Source organism: Gorilla gorilla, chromosome 11, assembly GCF_029281585.2.
Source record: "Gorilla gorilla gorilla isolate KB3781 chromosome 11, NHGRI_mGorGor1-v2.1_pri, whole genome shotgun sequence".
NCBI lineage: Eukaryota > Metazoa > Chordata > Mammalia > Primates > Hominidae > Gorilla > Gorilla gorilla.
In genome coordinates this window covers 136,715,623-136,736,787 of record NC_073235.2, presented here as the reverse complement: position 1 = coordinate 136,736,787, position 21,165 = coordinate 136,715,623, and the positions used below count along the sequence as shown (strand labels likewise).

Here is a 21,165-nt window from a genome sequence, read left to right as displayed (position 1 = left end):
CCTGGTGTGAGATCCACTGGGTGAAGCCAGCTGGGCTCCTGAGTCTAGTGGGACTTGGAGAATCTTTATGTTTAGCTAAGGGATTGTAAATACACCAATCAGCACTCTTTATCTAGCTCAAGGTTTGTAAACACACCAATCAGCACTCTGTGTCTAGCTCAAGGTTTGTAAACACACCAATCAGCACTCTATCTAGTTAATCTGGTGGGGACTTGGAGACTCTTTATGTCTAGCTAAAGGATTGTGAATGCACCAATTAGCACTCTGTATCTAGCTCAAGGTTTGTAAATGCACCAATCAGCACTCTGTGTCTAGCCAGGGTTTGTAAATACACCAATGGACACTCTGTATCTAGCTAATCTAGTGGGGAGGTGGAGAACTTTTGTGTCTAGCTCAGGGATTGTAAATGCACCAATCAGCACCCTGTCAAAATGGACCAATCAGCTCTCTGTGAAACAGACCAATCGGCTCTCTGTAAAGTGGACCAATCAGCAGGATGTGGGTGGGGCCAGATAAGGGAATAAACGCAGGCTGCCCCAGTCAGCAGTGACAATCCGCTTGGTTGCTTTTCACGCCGTGGTAGCTTTGTTTTTTCGCGCTTTGCAGTAAATCTTGCTGCTGCTGACTTTTTGGGTCCACACTGCCTTTATGTGCTGTTAACACTCACTGCGAAGGTTTGCAGCTTCACTCCTGAAGCTAGTGAGACCACTAACCCATCGGGAGAGACAAACAACTCCAGACACGCCACCTTAAGAGCTATAACACTCACCGCAAAAGTCTGTAACTTCACTGCTGAGCCAGCGAGACCACGAACCCACCAGAGGGAAGAAACTCCAAGCACATCTAAACATCAGAAGGAACAAACTCTGGACATGCTGCCTTTAAGAACTGTAACACTCACCGCGAGGGTTTGCGGCTTCATTCTTGAAGTCAGTGAGACCAAGAACCCACCAATTCTGGACACACTGGGATGCCTTCCTGCCTTCTCTCCCATAGCGAGGTTGTGACCCCCTCCTACCTGCTCCCCTAAAGTCCTTGCACTCAAGCCCCCATCACAGTTCATGGCTCATGCCTGAAACTAGCTTGGACCTGGCTTTCCATGTGGATTGTAATTCCATGAGAATAGGTTTAGGTTATATCTAAGCATATTATGGCACACAGTTTATGTGTCTAAATGCATACGTGTGTGAACTGGTACAAATGTCCAGGGCTTTGTCCCACAAGAGCTCCTCATCAGGGGAGTTGGGGAGACACAGCTGTGATGGTTAACTTCATGTGTCAACTTGACTGGGTCATGGGGTGCCCAGATATGTGGTTAAGCTTTTTTTCTGGGTGTGTCTGTCTGTGGGGGTGTTTCAGGATGAGATTAGCATTTGGATTGGTGGACTCAATAAAGCAGATTTCCCTCCCCAGTATGGATGGGTATCACTCAATCCATTGAGGACCTGAATGGAACAAAAGGGCTAAGGAAGGCTGAATTCTCTATTTCTGCCTGACTGTTTGAGCTGAGACATTGATCTTCTGCCTTTGGACTGGGACTTGCACCATCGATGTTTGTGGTTCTCAGGCCTTTGGACTCAGATTGGAATTACACACTACCAGCTTTCCTGGGTCTCCAGCTTGCAGATGACAGACTGTGGGATTTCACAGCCTCCATCATCATGTGAGCCAGTTCCTCATAATAAATCTATTGTTTCTGTTTATCTGGAGTCCCCTATACAATGACCATCATACCTTGTAGACAGGCTGCAAGGGCTGCAGTCAAGTTTGTAAATAGGGGTCTGTCCTCACATGGGGCAGGGCTTGTGGCCTCTGCCTGGGATTGCAAGGAAAGGGTGCAAAGGTGCTTAATTACGAATAAGCAATATTTCAACTAGGCAAGAAAGAAGAAGGAACATGAATAAAGAAATTATACAGCACTTTGGAGAATGGTGAAGAAGAGCTCAATTCAACCACATAAATATCCCATCCAACTCCTGCAACAGACCAGGCACTGTCTGGGTGTAATGAGTTAAACAAACCCATAAAAGTCTCTTCCCTCAAGAACTTGCCAGTCCAGTGAAGGGAGGAGACACATAAACAGATCATGATGGAAGTTGATCATCACAGCTGCCTGACCATGAATTGACTACAGGAGTGTCAAGGCACTTAGCCACTAAGTAGGGTCCAGCCAGGGCCTGTGACTAAAAGAAGTCCTTGTCCAGCACCAGGTGACCTACAGGTTCTATTTTCTACACGTGCCATGAGTGGAAGAGCCAGGAAGCCCTCACAGGACAAAGCTACCAGAGGTTGCCCTGGGAGCAGAGGATCAAGGCAGGCTTGCAGGAAGAGGTGATTCCCAAGTTGGGCCCTGATGGTAAAATAAGAGTTTGCCAAAGAGACAGGTGGAAGAGACATTAGCCAGAGAGAACAGCTGAAAATGGTGGTGATGGGGACAGCTAACATTCACTGAGCAGTTATAAAGGGCCAGCCCTGGATCTAGGGACTTCTCAACTTATCTCATGGAATCCTCTCAGTCCTCTGAGGAAGGAGGGTCATTTTACCGATGCATAAATTAAGGCACAGAAAACTCATATAACCTTTTCAAAGTCGCAGAGCTTTCGAACAATGATGCAGTTCTGAGTTATAGCACTATGCTTCCTCCTTTTAGGAAACCCCTAGAGGAATAAAACAAAGGATAGGGGAAAGCCATGGGGAAGAGTGGCCAACACAAGTGGTTTGGTTTTCCCCTGGCATAGAGTGCTGGGCAGTAGGTGGTGGGAAGTGTCAAAGGGGAACATGCCACTCAGCCCAGGACAGGAGGGCCACACGGGCAGTTGGCATGAAGTCTGTGCCCAGACGGCTGTCTTTGAAGTTTGGGAACTAGGCAGGGAGGACTCTAGGATGCATCTGCAGAGGTAAGGGCCAGGCCGCTGCTGTGCATGAGCCCCATATTAGACGTTAGGCAGGTGTTAGTACATAGGGAATCTCTGAAGACTTGTGAGCGGGGAATGGTTGGCTCCATCTTGCATTTCAGAAAGATACCCCCAGAGCAGTGTTGAGAATCAATGGGAGAAGTGAGAACTTGGATGGAAGGATCTTGCTGCAATCTAGCATGATGGGGGGCTGTGGGGGGCTCACAGGCATGCCATGCTCCATGTTCTAGAAGGTCAAGGGTGTTCTGATGATACAAGTGCTTTGATTTGTGTATTTATTTTCTAAAGATTTGTACCATCCCAGGGAAAGGGTCCTCAAAACACACTCCCTGTAACACATTCCTCTAGCCTGCCCCTTTTCTCTGTTCTTACTCTCCCTGAATCCTCCTCAATATTTTCCCAGCAACTTCAAATGCATCCCCCTTGCCTAATGCACCGCAGTTAGTGACCACGTGCAGCCACCTGTGTCTTGCCCTCTACCTTAAGGAGTTTCTTGGGGCAGTTCTGCTCTACAAATACAAGAGTGGTCTCCTTGGGAGGAATTCAGGAGAAGCCAATGTTCTCTGTCTTATTGCACCAGCAAAGATGAGCGTCCCCAGGCACTTCTCTCATCCTCTACCCCACACAGGAGAATCTCCTTATTCTGCATGTGGATCTGCAGAATAAAGATACACACGCACTTGGAATTCTGCCCTGTAGTGTTAATTTCATTTCTTAAATTAACCTCAACTACTCAAACAGATTGTAAAATGATGGAAGGCACAGGCTACCAATCCCTTTCACTTATTTTGAACCATTCTTATTGCCAAAGAAGTGCCCAAAGTCGACATTTAGTAACAACATGTTACATGTTACACATATAAAAGAAGAAGGGAAATTTCTTCTTGTCAGATAAGATTTTTGTAGGGAAAAAACTGATTTTAAAAATTTGATGCTATAAATGTGTATGTGTAGTACCCTAAGCCCCAACTGACTCCCACTAAATTAATTGTGGTTCAGAGATGCCTGTTTGGGTCTGATAAACAAATGAGGTAGGCCAGCTACTGTCACTTTTCCCATAAAGATTTCTATCTTCAGGGGAATAAAGGCTCACCTGCTCATACCTGAGTTCGGGTTGGGAAGGTCAGTGGGATGTGTGCTCCCCGTATCCAGCACCAGCTCAACCCTGACTTTCAAGCCTTTTATTTTGAGACCGAGGCTGCAGCCAGCAACTGTATCCATGACAACAACACACTTCAGTCCCCAGGTGAACCAAGCAGCAGCAGCATGGGAAAAGAGACATTTCCCAGATTCTTCCTGGAATGAATGTGTGTTTGGAGCAGGAGGGCCCAGGAACACTCCGGAGACAATGCCTACAACAAGGGAATCATGTCCTTTGCTGGGCCCGAAGCTCCATTGTCAAGTGGTTTGTGGACAATCAACATTCGTGTTGACCCCAACACAGAGCAGAAGCACCTATTTGTGAGCCCACATGAGGCCTCAAAAAAGACCCATGACACATTGGGGTGGCTCTGAGTCAATGAATCTGGAGTCCCCGGGGCTACAGATGGATGCCTGACTTGGGGGAAACCAAAAAGTGGGCCACAGAATTCAGATCTGGCCATGTTGACAAGAACCAGAACCAGAGGGGGGAATTCATTTGCTTGCATTTAATCAGAATGCTCTAGTCATCTGCTTAGAGAAGTCAGTTCATGTAACTCTGGGAACCAAATCCCTATAGAAGTGAATCTGACCGAATTAAGGAATTTTATTTTGCCACTCTCAATAAAATGACAAAAGCAACACATGACAATTCCTCCATTATTTATTTCATGAACACACTCATTAAACCAAGCTGCAGGATTCTCAGTTGTGCAAAAGTACACAGGACACATTTAGTACCATACACAAGGACATAGCACCTTTGATTAGAAGTATGTTCAATACATTATTGTGAACTACACTAAAAATAATGATTTTTCATAAGCAAAATTCTCAGAGTAACCTGCAAAAACATCCACCAGATGAACTGGGTTGAAAACATTTAACAGTTCCCTCTCTAATGCAAGTTGCTTCTCAGTATTGGGCAAGTTTTCTGTCTTTAGTGTCAATGGGAGGATTTCTTTTGCAGCTGGATACTGATGTACTCACAGGCCTATTTCTGAAGCTAACAGAAACAGTCAATGGAAATATGAATATAAGGACAAATTCATTTAAAGGGGATCATCAAATAGGTTATACTAAATACGACTTCTGGGAAGTTTTAGATTTAATTTACTGGTTTTATTCAAATTTCCTACTTGAATTGAGGGTAAGAGGTTGAGGCTGTTGTTTCTGCACAATCTTACATACTGCCATAGACTTGATTTTTCCAGTCAGCATGGAGATGACATTACCCTCTTCTGGTTTCAGAAAAGGCAGACATTTTAGTTGCCATGGTGAAGTGAAAGTGACATTCTTTCACTAATAGAGAAATTTTGAATATTTCATTCATTGACGATTTTTGTCATGTAAATTTTGCCCATCTGCTGTCAGCATCTGAAACCATGAATTGATTGGCCCTATGAACAAGATTCCCTTTTAGGTCATTATTGGTGTTTAAGTAAAAAGGCATCTTTTATTTGTGTTAATTCCTTGCAAACATAGTGAATGTTGTGAGTAGTTATTTTCACTACTGCCCAGACAAAAGGAAAATAAACTTTTTAAATTAATGCTTTTGTAGTTTTTCAAATTAGATCTTTTAGTAGCTTCCTTCTAAAATTTCCTCCTTCAGCCACTGAGTTTATAGTGTATTCAAAGCTGAGAAACTAATTATGGGCATTTCAATTGCCTTGTGCACATCCTGCTCAAATACCACCACTTCCAGAGAAAGATGGGACTACAGGTGTTCAGTAAGATAATCTCTCCAATTCTATACCATTCCCTTCACCATCCGTAATATTTATCTATCTATTTATTTATTTATTTATTTATTTTCAGTCGGAGTCTCACTCTGTCACCCCGGCTGGAGTGCAGTGGTGCAGTCTTGGTTCACTGCAACCTCCACCTCCCAGGTTCAAGCAATTCTTGTACCTTAGCCTTCTGAGTAGCTGGGATTACAGGAGTGCACCACCACACCCAGCTAATTTTTTATTTTTAGTAGAGATGTGGTTTTGCCATGTTGGCCAGGCTGGTCTCGAACTCCTGAACTCAAGTGATCTGCCCACCATCCATAATATTTAAATAAGCATATTGACTTCTTCTTAAACTAAGGGTTAAATATAACATTTTATTTTAATAGTTGAGGTTCATGTATCTCATATCTTATGCTCAAGTTAATAATTCCTATTTGCTATACATTTATGAAAAAGCCTTATAAGTGGTTTTAATAATAAATAGATATTTTAATATTTAATAATAAATAGATATTTATTGGAATCTAACCTTGGAAAATTTTCCCAAATACAGCAATAGGATTCATGCACAAAGATGCTCATCCCAATGATCAACTGGAGATAGCCTTCAATGAGCAAAATTATGGTAATCGCTAGAGGTTGCCTATTATGCAATTATTGATATAATGTTTAAGAAGGCTATGAATATAATAAAAACATATTTGATAAAATACTAAGTGAAAAAGCTTACATAAAAAGTATATATGTAGTATGATAACATTCTTTAAAATTTTGAAAGAGAATTGAGACATACGTAGAAAAAAAATAGACTTGAAAAACCATCCAGAAATTGTTAGCAGTGATTACCTTAAGGTAATGGGGGACAATTTATGTTCTTTCTACATCTCTGTATGGTCTAAATTTTCTATAATAGCCAGCTATTATTTTTAATGGAAAAATAATAAATAAGAGGAGTATCCAATAAGAACAAAGTCAGTAGTGCCTTTCAAGGTTGCATTTTGGGCGACTTTTCACATATTTAGGAATGGGGGTGGTTCCTTGAATAGGAGCCTGGTGAGTCCAAGAGAGCAAGAGACTGCCTTGTCACCTCCTCTGACAGGTAAGAAGCATCCTGAGAAATGAAAACACTTTTCCTGAAGAGAGCGGGGTCCTCTTGCTGCAGCATGTTTTAGAATCTGGCCTGATTTGGGAGACTTTTAACAATATGCCAACTAATTAGTCACATAATACAAAAAAGGGAAAAGTAGAGAATCAATTGGAAATGAACAAAATAACAATACAGGAGTAAAGCATGACCAGGTTCTTATTCATAGGAGAGATGTTCTCCTATATATGTGTTCGTCAAAAATAAGATTAAAGGAAAAAGGAGGCGGTAAGAACACACTTAAACCATCAACCTCCAGTCCCAGGCATTGAGACACAGAGAGAAACAGGCACCATTCTGGAGAAACACATAAAGGAAATATTCTTCCTTTATATCCGTCTTCAAATATGAAACCAATCACACACTTTATTCTCAAGGTCTCAGCACACTAGGGTGATTTAAAATCATCCACCATGTACCCAGGGGTCTGAAAATCTCTCATTTAGTAGTCGAGAGCAAAATTGTTCATCAGCATTCCTTAATATGATCTGTAAAAACAAAGAAAGAACACTGTGTTAAGAATAGATTTCCCACTTCCATTCTCAGGCAGGATATGGTTTGCTTCAAAATATACTGGGAATATACTGAGAATAGATCCAAATACACCACCAAAGTTGAGAGATTTTTTTTTTATAGAAGCAGCTCTGAGAATGTTTTTTTCTCTTAAAGATGTGTATTCTGACCAGTTTGTCAGTGTGAGCTGCCTGACTAAGGTTGAATGATCAAGGCTCAACTCATTCAAACTCATTCAATCTAGGTTAAAACCCAGAACGTTTCTGAGCATTTTATTTGCTCAGTGGTTTCTGCATAAATTTTTAAAAACTGAATTAAAACTGAAATAACATAAAAATGTGGGTTTATGATGAGTCCCCCAAGGAACAGCCTAGATTCTTTTAATGAACTAGAACGTAAGTGCAGCAAATGCAAGAATCAACGGATTATTATGCAGGAAATGAACAACTTCCAGGGACCTTCCTTAAAGTAAGGTCTATTCCCATAGTCTTCAGGGAGGGTGCCCACTGCTGAAGTATAAAAATAGGAGAAAATAAATGGCTTGCTCTCGCCCTGGATTCTTACTTCCTTTCAACTTTGGTGTAAGAGAAGGAAAAAAAATAGACAATTATCTGTTTATTTCATCCCAAGTTCCGGGATCAAAGGTTGATTCAAGGATGGAGATGGGGGAATTGGTAAAGGCTTGCCCCCAGGGTCAGCTCCTCGCCTAGGTCAAACGGTTTCCAGTTCACTCTCACAAGAGACTGACACTGTCTTCCCTGGCCACTACCCCAGGGAAGGATTACCCTCACCCCTCTAGAGAAAGAAGCCTAAGGAGACACTGGCAGAGTATACCTAGCTGGTTGCCTATAAAGTTATATTTTCAGTGATGTTCTTAAGGATATGACAAACACAACATTCAAAAAAATGATCTTATATCTAGAAGTAAAAAGCATACAAAAAGTTGGACATGCCAAATTTGTTGTCTCTGAGGCCACCAGTGGTTCTGAATTTTGGGGACACCTGTTTTCTCATGGGCTCTTTTGCTCCTCTTTTTTTTTTCTGTGTAGATGCAAATGTCTACACCCACACAAACACACAAAATAAGTGATGTCCTTCTCTTAGTTCCTTTACATTCATCAGTTACTTAATTCTCAATATGTTAATAAAAGTTTAAGGTTAAACAAAGGGCGAGTTGATAGGAAATCAGTCTGTCTGCCCATTTTACTCACAGTCAGCACATTTGAGAAAGAATGAGAGATGAGAAGACTGGATATTTAGGAGGGGGATGTGTGTGTCTGAATCTGACTCTCTTCTGATTATTACAACTCTTTAATCACCTTTAGATTTGTATCATTTTAGTTGTTCTATCTGTTGCTGATTTTTTTTCTATATTTCAGCAGATAAACTAAACAAGATGGCATGTGTTTCAAAACCCAAATTGTAATTTATTATAAGGTTTAATAGTGTTTTCATTAAACACGATTATGAAAAAGTTGAAATAAGTTCTCCCTTAATATGCAAGGCTTATTTTCTTGAGCACTTCAGAAGGCTGTACCTCCCTTTCAGATTACATCAAATATGCATCAGTCTTGCTCTAACAAAGCCCTCCATAATACAGTGCTTTTTAATATGAGCTATAACTGTCAGAACCCAAGGAAAAGAACTCTGAGACCAGAAAGATTGAAAGGAACCTGATGCAACATGATTTCCCCTATAGCACAATCACCCCATGAATAGGAATTTCTGCAGCTTAAGTACTTAATGCATAGACAGTGGTCAGTGTATGAGGTCAGTGCCAGGGCCAGCACAGTTCTGAGCACTGAGCAGGTACTCAATAAATATTCACGGAAGGAAGGGAAGAGAGGAAGGAGAAAGAAGAGAATTCTTAATTATGTTTCCATTCCTTGCAATTTGCTTTCTCAAAAAAAAAAAAAATTCTAATCCAGTGGAATGCCCATGCCTGTTTTTTTCCTAACTCGACATGTCCATAAAACATTCTTAACATTTGGTTTCAAGATTTGGACAGGTAATGAGAAAATATAATAAAAGCAAATGGTAAGACCATGGAGCAAAGCCTTGGGTTAAATTTTGCCAGTTAATTGAATTGCATTTTTATTGTGCAAAAGAGCTATTGTTAAAAACCTTGAATGCCTCACCAAAACATTTTTTGTTAGTAAAAAGATGATTAACATATTTGTATATTCATAGTAATAAATATAATATCATGAGAATAAGACATCTTTGGTTGCTGATCTGTAAATACATTCATGATACAGAATTAAGGAAGATCAAAAAATAACAGAACTCGGAACAGTGTGACCTTGTTTCAATTCACGCCAAAATAGCTGCATAGGTTGCAAGTGTTTTAAAAGGTCCTACAGGACAAGATACTTACACCCTGCCCCTAGCAATGCTAATCCCTTGTGTGGGCAGCATAATTGGTAGGGAAGGTAATGTGAGGAGGAACTTCAACTTGTTCTTTCTCTATCTCTGTATTTTTTTTTTTGCACAATGCATTATTTTCAAATTTGGTAATTTATGGAAATAAAATAACTGAGGAAAAAATCATGATTTTAAATTAGTCTTAAAAGATGCAAATCTTCAGAGCAAAGTAAAAAGCTATTAGAATGACTCACCTTGCTATAATTAGATTTTTCTCCATTAGAGTTCATACAGTTTTATTTGATTTTATTAGCAATCTCTTTCAGAAGACCCTTGAGATCATTAAGCTTGGAAACAGAAAAAAATAGAACTCTTCTTAAGATAAATTTTCCAACTTTCATTTTTAAATTATCGCTCTGTGCCTTTTCTAAGAAACAGACATGTCTACTAAATAGCAAGCATGGCACATCTAAAATAAGGCAGAATGAGAGTGGCATGTGATATTTCAGATCCTGATCATTGCTTACTTTCTGAAATAATATCACTAGCAATTAGTAACCAATTAGTAAACCAATTAATATTAACTTTACTCAGATCCAAATCATTAGTGCTCCCAAACAGAAATAATAGATTGCAATAATACAAACAAGTAATATGTAAAAAGAATAATGTTCTATGTAACTAACATTAATAAAAGTATAAGATACTAATTAAGTTCTGCTTTGGTAAAAGTATAATACTAATAAAAATAATGTGATACTAAGAAATCAAATTTTTGCAAATAAAAGATCTCCCCACACACACAAAAACAGCAGACAATTTAAGTAAGAGGCATAATGAAATTAATCTTGATCCATGCATGTTTCACAAATTTATTACAAAAGATACATGAAGTCATTTTAAATTACATGTCATATTACTACATTTGCTAAAAGCAATTTCTGTACAGTTTGGTTTCTAATTTGCTTTATCACTCACTCAAGAAAAAAATCTGTATTTAAGTTGAGCTTAATTCCAGTAGTAACTTTTTACTTTAACTGTTTAAAAATAAAAGAAAAAAATGAAACTATGAGTGCTAATGGCTTCCTAAAATAAATAAGGCATAGTAAGATCCATACTTACAGACTTAAGATGAATTGTAAATAACTTTGTTTTCTGGTATAAGGAGATGGGGAAATTTTGTATTCCCTATAGGAGCTTTTGAGAGAGCCTTGTATTTGTTAATAGTAAAATGACTTTAGTAAGCTGTTTAAAGTAGAGCAAAAACTCCAAGAGCAAAATACATTTTAAAAAAAGAGAGTTGAAAAACAATGGGAAAAAAATCATTGAAAGTAAGAGTTGGTTTTTTGAAAAGATAAACAAAATCAACAAACCTTTTAAGAAAAGGAAGAAGATACAAATAAATACAGTCAGAAATGAGAAAGACAACCTTACAACAGAGGGCATAGAGATGAAAGGGATCAGAAGGGGCTAGTATGAACAATTATATGCAAACAAGGTGGATAACCTAGAAGAAATGGAAATATCCCAGAAATGTACAACTTACAAAGACCTGAATCAAGAAGAAATACAAAGCCTGAACAGACAAACAACAAATGAAGAAAACGAAAATCAGCAATCAAAAAGCTTTCAACAAAGAAAAGCCCAGGATGGCTTACTGGGAAATCAGATGGCTTACTGGTAAATTCTAGCAGACAGTCAAAGAAGAACAAATGCCAAACCTTAGACTCTTCCAAAAAATAGAAAAGGGAACAAGTACAATTCATGTGTGAGGCCAGCATTGTTCTTTTACCAAAGCCGGAAAAAGATAACACAGGAAAAGAAAACTATAGGCCAATGTTCTGAGGAACATAGATACAGAAATCTCAATAAAATACTAGCAAACTGAATTTAAGAGCATATTAAAAGGATCCGTGGAGACACCACCACCCAGGCGTATATAGCCCTGGGATGCAAGGGTGGTTCAAAATATGAAGATTCATCAGTGTGATACACTACATTAACAGAATGAAAGACAAAAACCACATGATCATCTCAATAGATACAGAAAAAGTAGTTGACAAAATTCAAGGTCTTTTCATGATAAAAGAAAAAAAAAAGACTCTTAACAAAATCGATATAGAAGGAACTTACTACAACACAATAAAGGCCATATATGAAAAAACCCACAACTAACATCATATTTAATGGGGTAAAACTGAAAGCTTTTTCTCTAAGATCAAGAATAAGGCAAGGATGCCCATTCTCACCACTGCTATTTAACATAGCATGACAAGTTCTAGCCAGAGAAATCAGACAAGAAAAAAAGAAAAGAAAAGGCATCTAAATAACAAAGAAGAAAGTAAAATTATCTCTATTTGCATATAACATAATCTTATATGAAGAAAACTCTAAAGACTACACACACTCACACACACACACACACTCACACACACACACAAAAACTGTTAGAACTGCTGGGCGTGGTGGCTCATGCCTGTAATCCTAGCACTTTGGGAGGCCAAGGCAGGCAGATCACAAGGTCAGGAGATGGAGACCATCCTGCTCAACATGGTGAAACCCCATTTCTACTAAAAATACAAAAATTAACTGGGCATGGTGGTGCACGCCTGTAATCCCAGCTACTCAGGAGGCTGAAGCAGGAGAATCGCTTGAACCCAGGAGGCGGAGGTTGCAGTGGGCTGAGATTGCACCACTGCACTCCAGCCTGGGCGACAGAGACTCTGTCTCAAAAAAAAAAAACTGTTAGAACTCATAAATAAATTCAGTACATTTGCAGGATACAAAGTCAACATATAAAAATTAATGGCATTTCTATACACCAACAAAGAGCTATCTAGAACGGAAATTATGAAAACAATTCATTAATATAAGTAACAAAAAGAATAAAATTCTTACAAATTTAACAAAGAAGTAAAAGACTGGTACACTGGAAATTATAAAACATTGATAAAGGAAATCTTTTTTTTTTTTTTGAGACAGTCTCGCTCTGTCTCCCAGGCTGGAGTGCAGTGGCACGATCTCGGTTCACTGCAAGCTCTGCCTCCCATTCTCCTGCCTTAGCCTCCAGAGTAGCTGGGACTACAGGCGCCCGCCACCACACCCGGCTAATTTTTCTGTTTTTAGTAGAGACGGGGTTTCCCTCTGTTAGCCAGGATGGTCTTGATCTCCTGACCTTGTGATCCACCTGCCTCGGCCTCCCAAAGTGCTGGGATTACAGGCATGAACCACTGCGCTCTGCCAGGAAATTTTAAAAGACACAAATAAATGGAAAAACATCCCATGTTCATGGATTGAAAAAATGAATATTGCCAAAATATCCATTCTACTCAAAGAAGTCTACAGATTCAATGCAATCCCTATCAAAATTCCATGAGCTTTTTTTTTAAAGAAATAGAAAAAACAATCCTAAAATTATATAAAACCACAGAAGATTCTGAATAGCCAAAGCAATCTTGAGCAAAAAGAACTAAGCTGGAAGCATCACACTTCCTGACTTCAAATTATATTACAAAGCTAAAGTAATCAAAACAGTATGGTACTGGCATAAAAACAGACTATAGACCAATGGAATAGAATAAAGGGCCCAGAAATAAATTCACATATTTATAGCCAACTGATTTCTCCAGTGGGGAAAGGAAAGTCTTCAATAAATGGTGTTGAAAAAACTGGATATCCACATGTAAAAGAATAACATTGGACCCCTATCTCAGACTATACACAAAAATCAACTCAAAATGGATCAAAGGCTTAAACATAAGACTTGAAACTGTAAAACTCCCAGAAGAAAGCATAGGGGAAAACCTTCTTGACTCTGGTCGTGGCAATGATTTTTTTGGATATGACTCCAAAAGCAAGGACAAGAAAAGCAAAAACAAACAAGTGGGATTATGTAAAACAAAACCTTCTTCATAACAAAAGAAGCAATAAATTAAATAAAAGGGCAACCTATGAAGTGGGAAAAAGAGATTTACAAACCATTTGTCAGTAAGCACCTAATATCCACAATACATAAGGAACTCATACAACTCAATACCAAAAATACAAATAAACTGATTAAAAAGTGGGTAAAAACTTAAACAGACACTTCTCAAAAGAAGAAATTCAAATGTCAAACAGGTATATAAAAAGGTGCTCAACACTTAAGCATCAGGGAAATACAAATCAAAACCACAATGAGACCATACCTCACACCTGTTACAATGCTTATTATCAAAAAGGCAGATGATAAGTGTTGGCAAGGAGGTGGGAAAAGGGGAATTCTTGTACACTATTGGTGGGAAGGTAAGTTGATATAGCTATTATGGAAAACAGTATAGAAGTTCCTCAAAAAAATAAAAATACAATTATCATATGATCTAGCAATCCCACCTCTGGGTTTAGGTCCAAAAGAATTGAAATCAGGATCACAAAGAGATATCTGCATTCTCACATTCACTGCAGCATGATTCACAATAGCCAAAATATGGAAACTACCTAATGTCCATCAAGAGATCAATGGATAAAGAAAATGTGGTACATACCTATAATGAAATATTTTTCAGCCTTAAAATAGGGAAAGAAATCCTGCCATTTTCCACAGCATAAGTGGAGCTGGAGGACATTATGCTAGACAAAATTAGCTAGACACAGAAAGAGAAATAATGCACTATCTCACTTATATGTGAAATCTAAAAGAGTCAAACTCATCAAGTCAGAGAGTAGCATGGTGGTTGCCAGGGCTAAGAAGGAGGGGCAAATAAGGTGATATTGGTCAAAGGGCAGAAAGTTTATGTTATGCAAGATAAATAAATTCTAGAGATCGACTGTACAGCATGGTGACAATAGTGAACAATATTGTACCCACCAAATTTGCCAGGAGGAGAGATTTTAAATTAATCTAATTCCCTCACACATACATACAACACTTACAGATGGTAAATATGTAGAAGTAATACGATGTTAATTAGCTGGGTTCGGTTGTAGTGATCATTTTGCAATGTATACATGCATCAAAGTATCAAATTGTACATTTTAAATATATATAATTTTATATGTCAATGATATCTCAATAAAGCTGTTTAAAAATAAATTTAAAAGACTCCAGAAGCTTTCTTGAGAAACAAAAGATTATCCCTAAAATTCTGTGTGAGTGAAAAGAAGGAGGGTTTTTTGGTTGTTCAGAAGGGGAAGTAAGAGGACAGAGGGGGAAATTTTAAAAAAAGAGACAGAGCAGGGCGAAAGGGAGAAGGGGAGAGAGGCGGTGGGACCTCCTGCGTGATGGCCGAGGCTCTGCGCTGTGCAGTGGGGATCCAGGCTGACGAACTTCCTGGACCCTAGGAGTCAGGTCGGCTGGTCCTGTATCCACAATTCTATCGCCTCTCCTCTGACCCAGGGCCCAGGCTGGGGCCAAGGCTCGCACCCTGTCCCTCTCTTCCTGCATCCACTGTTGCTGCGCTCCTCTGCCCACTCTCTGCATGTCCCACAGCAGGGTCAGGACCAAGGTGTGGCTTAGGGAAGCTTTTGCCCAAACCCTAAGATGGCTTTCCATTAGCTCCCTCCGAAGTCACCCCAAATAAACTCTCAAGTAAAAAACAAAACAAACTAAAATAGACTGTTTTCTCTACAAACACACCACATAGAAGAGTTCCCAGCCCATCTAACTCCCCAACCAGATTGCTGGAGCCTCTCCTCCACAACCATTCTGATCAGTCAGAGAGCACTGTGAAAGGAGGATTCCAGATAGGTCCCTCTTGGGTTTTAAAACTCCCCAAGCCTTCCCTTGCATGGGAATAAAATCCAGCTCTATAAAGAGGCAAGCAAGTTCCCAGGCAGAATAACCCAGACTCCCCCACTTCTTCCCACTGGGCTCTCTTCTGGTTCATGCTGCCCCTCATTTCAGCTGCTTAGAACAACCCATGGTTCTCTAGACTTAAGGCCTTCACAGCTGCCAACTACTGCCTAGATTTTTTAAATGTTGAGGGTAAATAACACAAATAAATAAACAAGAAACTGTAAACAGATAAATTCTCATATGAGAGCTCTGCAAGGGACCCTTTTGTTCATTTATTCATTCAATAAACATTTATTAAGGCTCTACTATGGACAAGGTACTGGGTGGTGGAGATTTTGCCAAACCAGATGGGGTCCTGTCTACCCACCGAACAGCCACAACACTGGGAGGTCTATGAATGCCATCATCCGGGATGCCATTCTCAAACTAACGTGATAGAATACCAAATATCATCTCCTCTTCAGAGCCTAGCAGGGATCTAGCATATATGAATCGATTGTGATTTGAACCTGATTATAATTTCAGCTACCCAGCTCAGAGTGAGGGCAGACACACTCTGTCTATGCCTGGTGTTCATATGCGTACTCACGCATTTCCAATGCCCTCCAAATAAAACAGGCAACGAATCAGAGTGGCAGCAAAGACTAGCATCAAGGCACACTGGCTCCCAAAAAGCTCTTTTGAGCCTTCCTTATGTTCCCTATAATTGTAAGCATCTTCACCTGCCTCCACAGCTGAAAGAAAGAGAAGAGGGGGCCCTGAGTCGGATAAGACAGAAAAGATTTTGGACATCATGGAAGTGGGACTTCAAGACTCTTCCCTGGGAGATGCTTACAGCATGAGAAGCAATACCATTCCAGCACTCCGCTCTTAGACAGTGAATTAAGAAAGCTGAATATAACTTCTTTTATTACCACAACTACTGGCCTCTAGCTGAAAGCTCAAAGTATTAGTGACCAAAAAAAAAAAAAAAATCCAAACTATTAACAGAACCATACCTTTGTATCCAGTTGTCTAAATCGATGCCTCATTCTGCAAAGAAGTTAATGAAAAAGAAAGTGAACAAGAGAAAAACAGATTGAGAGAGGGCTATTAGGCTCCATTTTGCAGTCTTTTAAATTAAAGTACAGAATACAAGTCATTTTCACTCTTAGCTACATCAAGAATCAGCTGCATTTACCTTTCTGATTTTCTTCCTAGTACCCAAACAAAGCAGAATTTTATCTCATCACAATTGGAAGCACAGCACATAAATGCTATTTCTGTTGATAGGGCGGTGAAAAATGACTTGTAAGTCTGTGTGTCCCTTGCAAAACCTAGATCTCAGAGTCTAGGGACGGAGGAGAGCTTATGACATCATCTCTGTTGTTAGAATGAGCATCCCATGCTTCTTTCAACAGCTGTATTGAACGCAGCAAAGGTATTAGTTGTGCTTATATATACTCATATTTTGTTAGAGTGAAACTTGAGGTGTGTTTTGAACCCTCAGGAAGAGTGACAGCTGTCAGTGAAGAACGTTAACATTTACAATAAGAGCATGCTCTATAGACTTCACAAGACATTACTTCTGGGCCACCTACAGACTTAGCTATGACTTATCTATTTCTATAAGATGTTTAATCAATGTATTTCTTAATCACGTGGATTTTATAACAGCTTCATGCAATTCATAAATGAATTCAGGATTTTTCATGGGCAGCCTGTAACAGATCAACAAAATGGTTTTTCTATCTTCTAATCTCTGTACTTCTTCACCACAAAGATAAATAGGTGTGTGGCACTTGCAAGATAATGCCAATGGCCCATGACCTGTGAGTCTTGCCAGAACCCACCTCTGTGGCCGCAGCAGGGGACCCACCCTCTTGTTACCTAGTTCCATGGCCCTGCACTGCAGGCTGCAAATACCTCTCTCTCTCCCAGGGCCTTGAAGTGCAATTGGGATAGTAGGTGGGTGTTTTTTCCCCTTCTCTAAAGGCTGGCACACACTTACGCGTTTGTCATCTTCAATTGCCCGGGTAATATCTTTGTGCTGGTATTGTTCCCTGTTGAAAATGCTCTTTACTGAGTTTGCTCAAATAAGCTGCCTACGTTCTATGGGCTTATGTCTACAGAGGGAGCCTTGCAAAGCAGAAAGGGATGTCTGACATACTCCTCTGAGGTGTCGTTGGCTTTTGTGTTGATCTTGACAAGGTAGTTTTCCTTCATGACACCCTCCCATGCCAGAGTCTCGTTGTCTTCATTTTTGAAACCTTGAATAATGAGAAAAAGAAAACATTCAAATTGTTTCATTTGCCCCTTGCTTCCTAAATTAAGATCTTCTAAGGCATTTTGTGAGACTCTAGAACTAAGAATGAGATTCGTCCTGCACAGGTTGGTCTGACTGATGTTACTTCCTAGTGACAGCATCAGAGTGATGGAATAGTAATGGCTTTCTCCTAACAATGAAGAATTGGAGCTGCCTGTGTGAAATAGGAATGCAATCTTTATTCTAAATAATCGATCCAAATCCTATCTGTGTGTTTTGTGACTTAGCAAAATCATTCCACTAATGAATTTAGTTCTCACATTTGATATGTGCTCTTCTTCCATTTTCATGACATAAAAATGCTAAACAATTTAGCTGGATAATTGCTGATGAATTGTGTACTTACTCTCAAACTAAAACTGGGGTAGGAGCTCTGGAGGACAGGAAAATAAGCCCAAGGCATTGTTCCTGTCCTTCTGAAATATGAGCTGTGGACCTCAAAGAAAATTCACCTCAGATAGGGCATGCCATAAGATTGTTCTGGGACATATTCCAGTAAGATTTTTAGTTCAATTTCTTATGGTGCCTGAGCCTTTCAGAAGACAGGAAAACAAAAGAACAGATCCACATGTCACCTATATTTCAGGTATGAATGCAATGGACGTCAAACCTCCACACAAATTCACGGGGACAAGAGAGCACATATGCTCACACAGGTGTCCATTTGGAATAAAATTATGTTGTTTTTAACTTTTGAGTTACCATTTAAATGTATTCATCAACATGTTAGAGTTTAGGAATAATTATAAGATTTCTCTGGACTTAAAAAGAATTAATTGGGGGTCAAAGACAGAACCAATATGCACATAGCTGGATTTAAGCAAATTCTGTGTGTGTGTGTGTGTGTGTGTGTGTGTGTGTGGAGATGACGTTTCGCTCTTGTCGCCCAGGCTGGAGTGCAGTGGTGCAATCTCGGCTCACTGCAACCTCTGCCTCCCTGCAACCTCAGCCTCCTAGGTTCAAGCGATTCTCCTGCCTCAGCCTCCCAAGCAGCTGGGACTACAAGCACATACCACCAAACCCAGCTAATTTTTATATTTTTAGTAGAGATGGGGTTTCATCACGTTGGCCAGGCTGGTCTCAAACTCCTGACCTCAAGTGGTTTACCTGCCTCGGCCTCCCAAAGTTCTGGGATTACAGGCTTGAGACACTGTGCCCAGCCTCGATTTAAGCAAATTCTACATAGCAAATATGTATTTATTTATAAGTGTGGTTATTCACTTTACAAAATAATTCTTAACTAATTTTTCGAATTGTATTTTTCCCAACAAAGAAGTTTCAATGTCTTTTCTTCAAACAAAATCAATGAGAGAGTCCAACAGGAGTGCTTAAAAATCAGCATGGAAAGGGTAGACACTCCTGGACACAGACAGCCAGAGAACAAGGATGACAAATGACCAAAAAATAAAAATAAAAAATGACCAACCTCTGTAACAGTCAAAGAAATGCTGATTGAAATGATGACATCGCATTTTCACTAACCATACTGGAAAATTAGCAGTAAAATAATGACTATATCCCGTGTTGGCAAGAACGTGGAGAAATAGGCCTCCCATACGAGGGGGCAAATCTGTCAATTGTTACTGCCTTAGGGTAATGGGGGACCAGAAGGTGGAGGAGGGGGGACAGCCAATATACAAAGACTTAAGAGGTGCATACCCTTTATTTAGAAATTTCTCTTTAGAAATAACTCAAAGGAAAAAAGTATTCATGTGCTCAGAAACGAATGCATAGAACTCTTTAACATAGCATTATATGCTAGCAAAAGCATCAAAACAATCTACATGTTTAACAAGGAACTGATTAATCATGGTGCATCCATAGGCTGGAATACTACTCCACGGTTGAAGATTGTCATGTAGATTAGATGGTTATTTGTGGATATGGAAAAATTTTGCAATGTATTATTAGTTAAATGAGCAAGTTAGACTATGAATGTGTGTGTGTAGAGCAATCCAATTACTATACACCCACACAAAAATAACAGAATAAACACCAGTGTGTTGACAATATTTACCTCTGGATGGTGGGTTACATGTGCTCTTCATCTTTATTTGTGCTTTTCTATATTTTTCAAATGTCCTATAATGAATATGGATTGCTTTCTGAATCATGCAAAATAATACATTTTATGAAAAAGCAATTACTGGGTAGCATACATTTTTATTACTTGAAGATGTCACCAAAAAAAGTACCAAAAGTGAAACTTTGGATTCTACTTCTCTGAAAGTCATTCGAAAGATCTCGCATTTTTCTCCAAAGAAGAACAATTTCAGAATTAAACCCATGACGTCACCACCATTTGGAGGCAAAGCAAAATACACGTAGGAAACGAATTGCCAGCTAGAGGCCCTGGCAGCCGCCAAGTGCTGTGGTTTCAGGCATTAGTCATCTCCAAGGAGAAGAAGCAAATGAGCAGGCAGTGACCAGGCACCCTGGGGAGTCTGCAGTCAGAAAGTGGGGCTCTTGGCTCTCTCTGTCCCATTACCGCCACACCACCCGAGGGTGGAGAAAGATCCTGTCCTTCTGTTGTCTCCTATTCTCAGTGTTTCTTTGTTTCTTCCGAGAATATAAACTATCTGAAGAGGGATAATGTCAACAGTTAAACACACCATTTCTCTGGTTATTATGAGATCGCCACTGTCCCAGGGGCCCACTTGGGAGACCGGTCCAAATTCACTCTTATGTCTGACTTATCTGGTGGCTTCCTTGTGCTGAAGCCCCTTTTCATTTGCTGGCCAAATTGGGGGATTTGTTTCCATTTTATAACCATATTGTGCTTAATCATTAATTAAGTTTTAGGGGAATGTAATGAATTTCGTCCTGCCTTCTCAACCTCACCCCCAATCTGGAGTACTGATTTGTCCTTATTTAGACACTGAATTTCCTAATTCCCCTGATCCTGGGACTGAGTACAATGTATCTTTGGAGAATGGACCTTTATCCCATGCAGCCCCTCCTCCCACACATCCTCAACCTGAATCCCACTAGCGATGAGCAGTTCACTACCTCCACAGAACAATTAATCTCATTTCCAGATAGCCCACACTGTTAGACATTGTTCTTTGTACTGAATCAAAAGCTTCCTCACTTTTATCCATTGTTTGTTTTCTCCCCTGAATCATTCAGAAAGAAGTATGACGCTTGTAGGTTTTCTGTTACCTGAAGGCACAGAATGGCCCCCTAAGATTTCTCCCAGGTCCTATAGCCACCAGCCATGACATGGCTTCAAGACGGAACCAATGAGAGTCCTGAGGCATGTCATTAAGTGCTTCTAG

At 39.7% G+C, this 21,165-nt stretch overlaps 1 protein-coding gene across 1 annotated transcript in view; it reads right to left on the bottom strand.

The window, feature by feature from the left end:
- Window positions 1-4,715: 4,715 nt before the first annotated feature.
- The window catches only part of TRPM8 (transient receptor potential cation channel subfamily M member 8), a 92,857-nt gene continuing 76,407 nt past the window's right edge, over window positions 4,716-21,165 (bottom strand). Inside the window, exons 20-23 of the mRNA XM_055379835.2 lie at window positions 17,732-17,831; window positions 16,581-16,614; window positions 10,064-10,156; window positions 4,716-7,420 (exon numbers count right to left, since the gene is read on the bottom strand). Coding sequence (XP_055235810.2) covers window positions 10,106-10,156; window positions 16,581-16,614; window positions 17,732-17,831 — 185 coding nt within the window. The 3' untranslated portion in view covers window positions 4,716-7,420; window positions 10,064-10,105. The remainder of the gene's footprint in view (window positions 7,421-10,063; window positions 10,157-16,580; window positions 16,615-17,731; window positions 17,832-21,165) is intronic.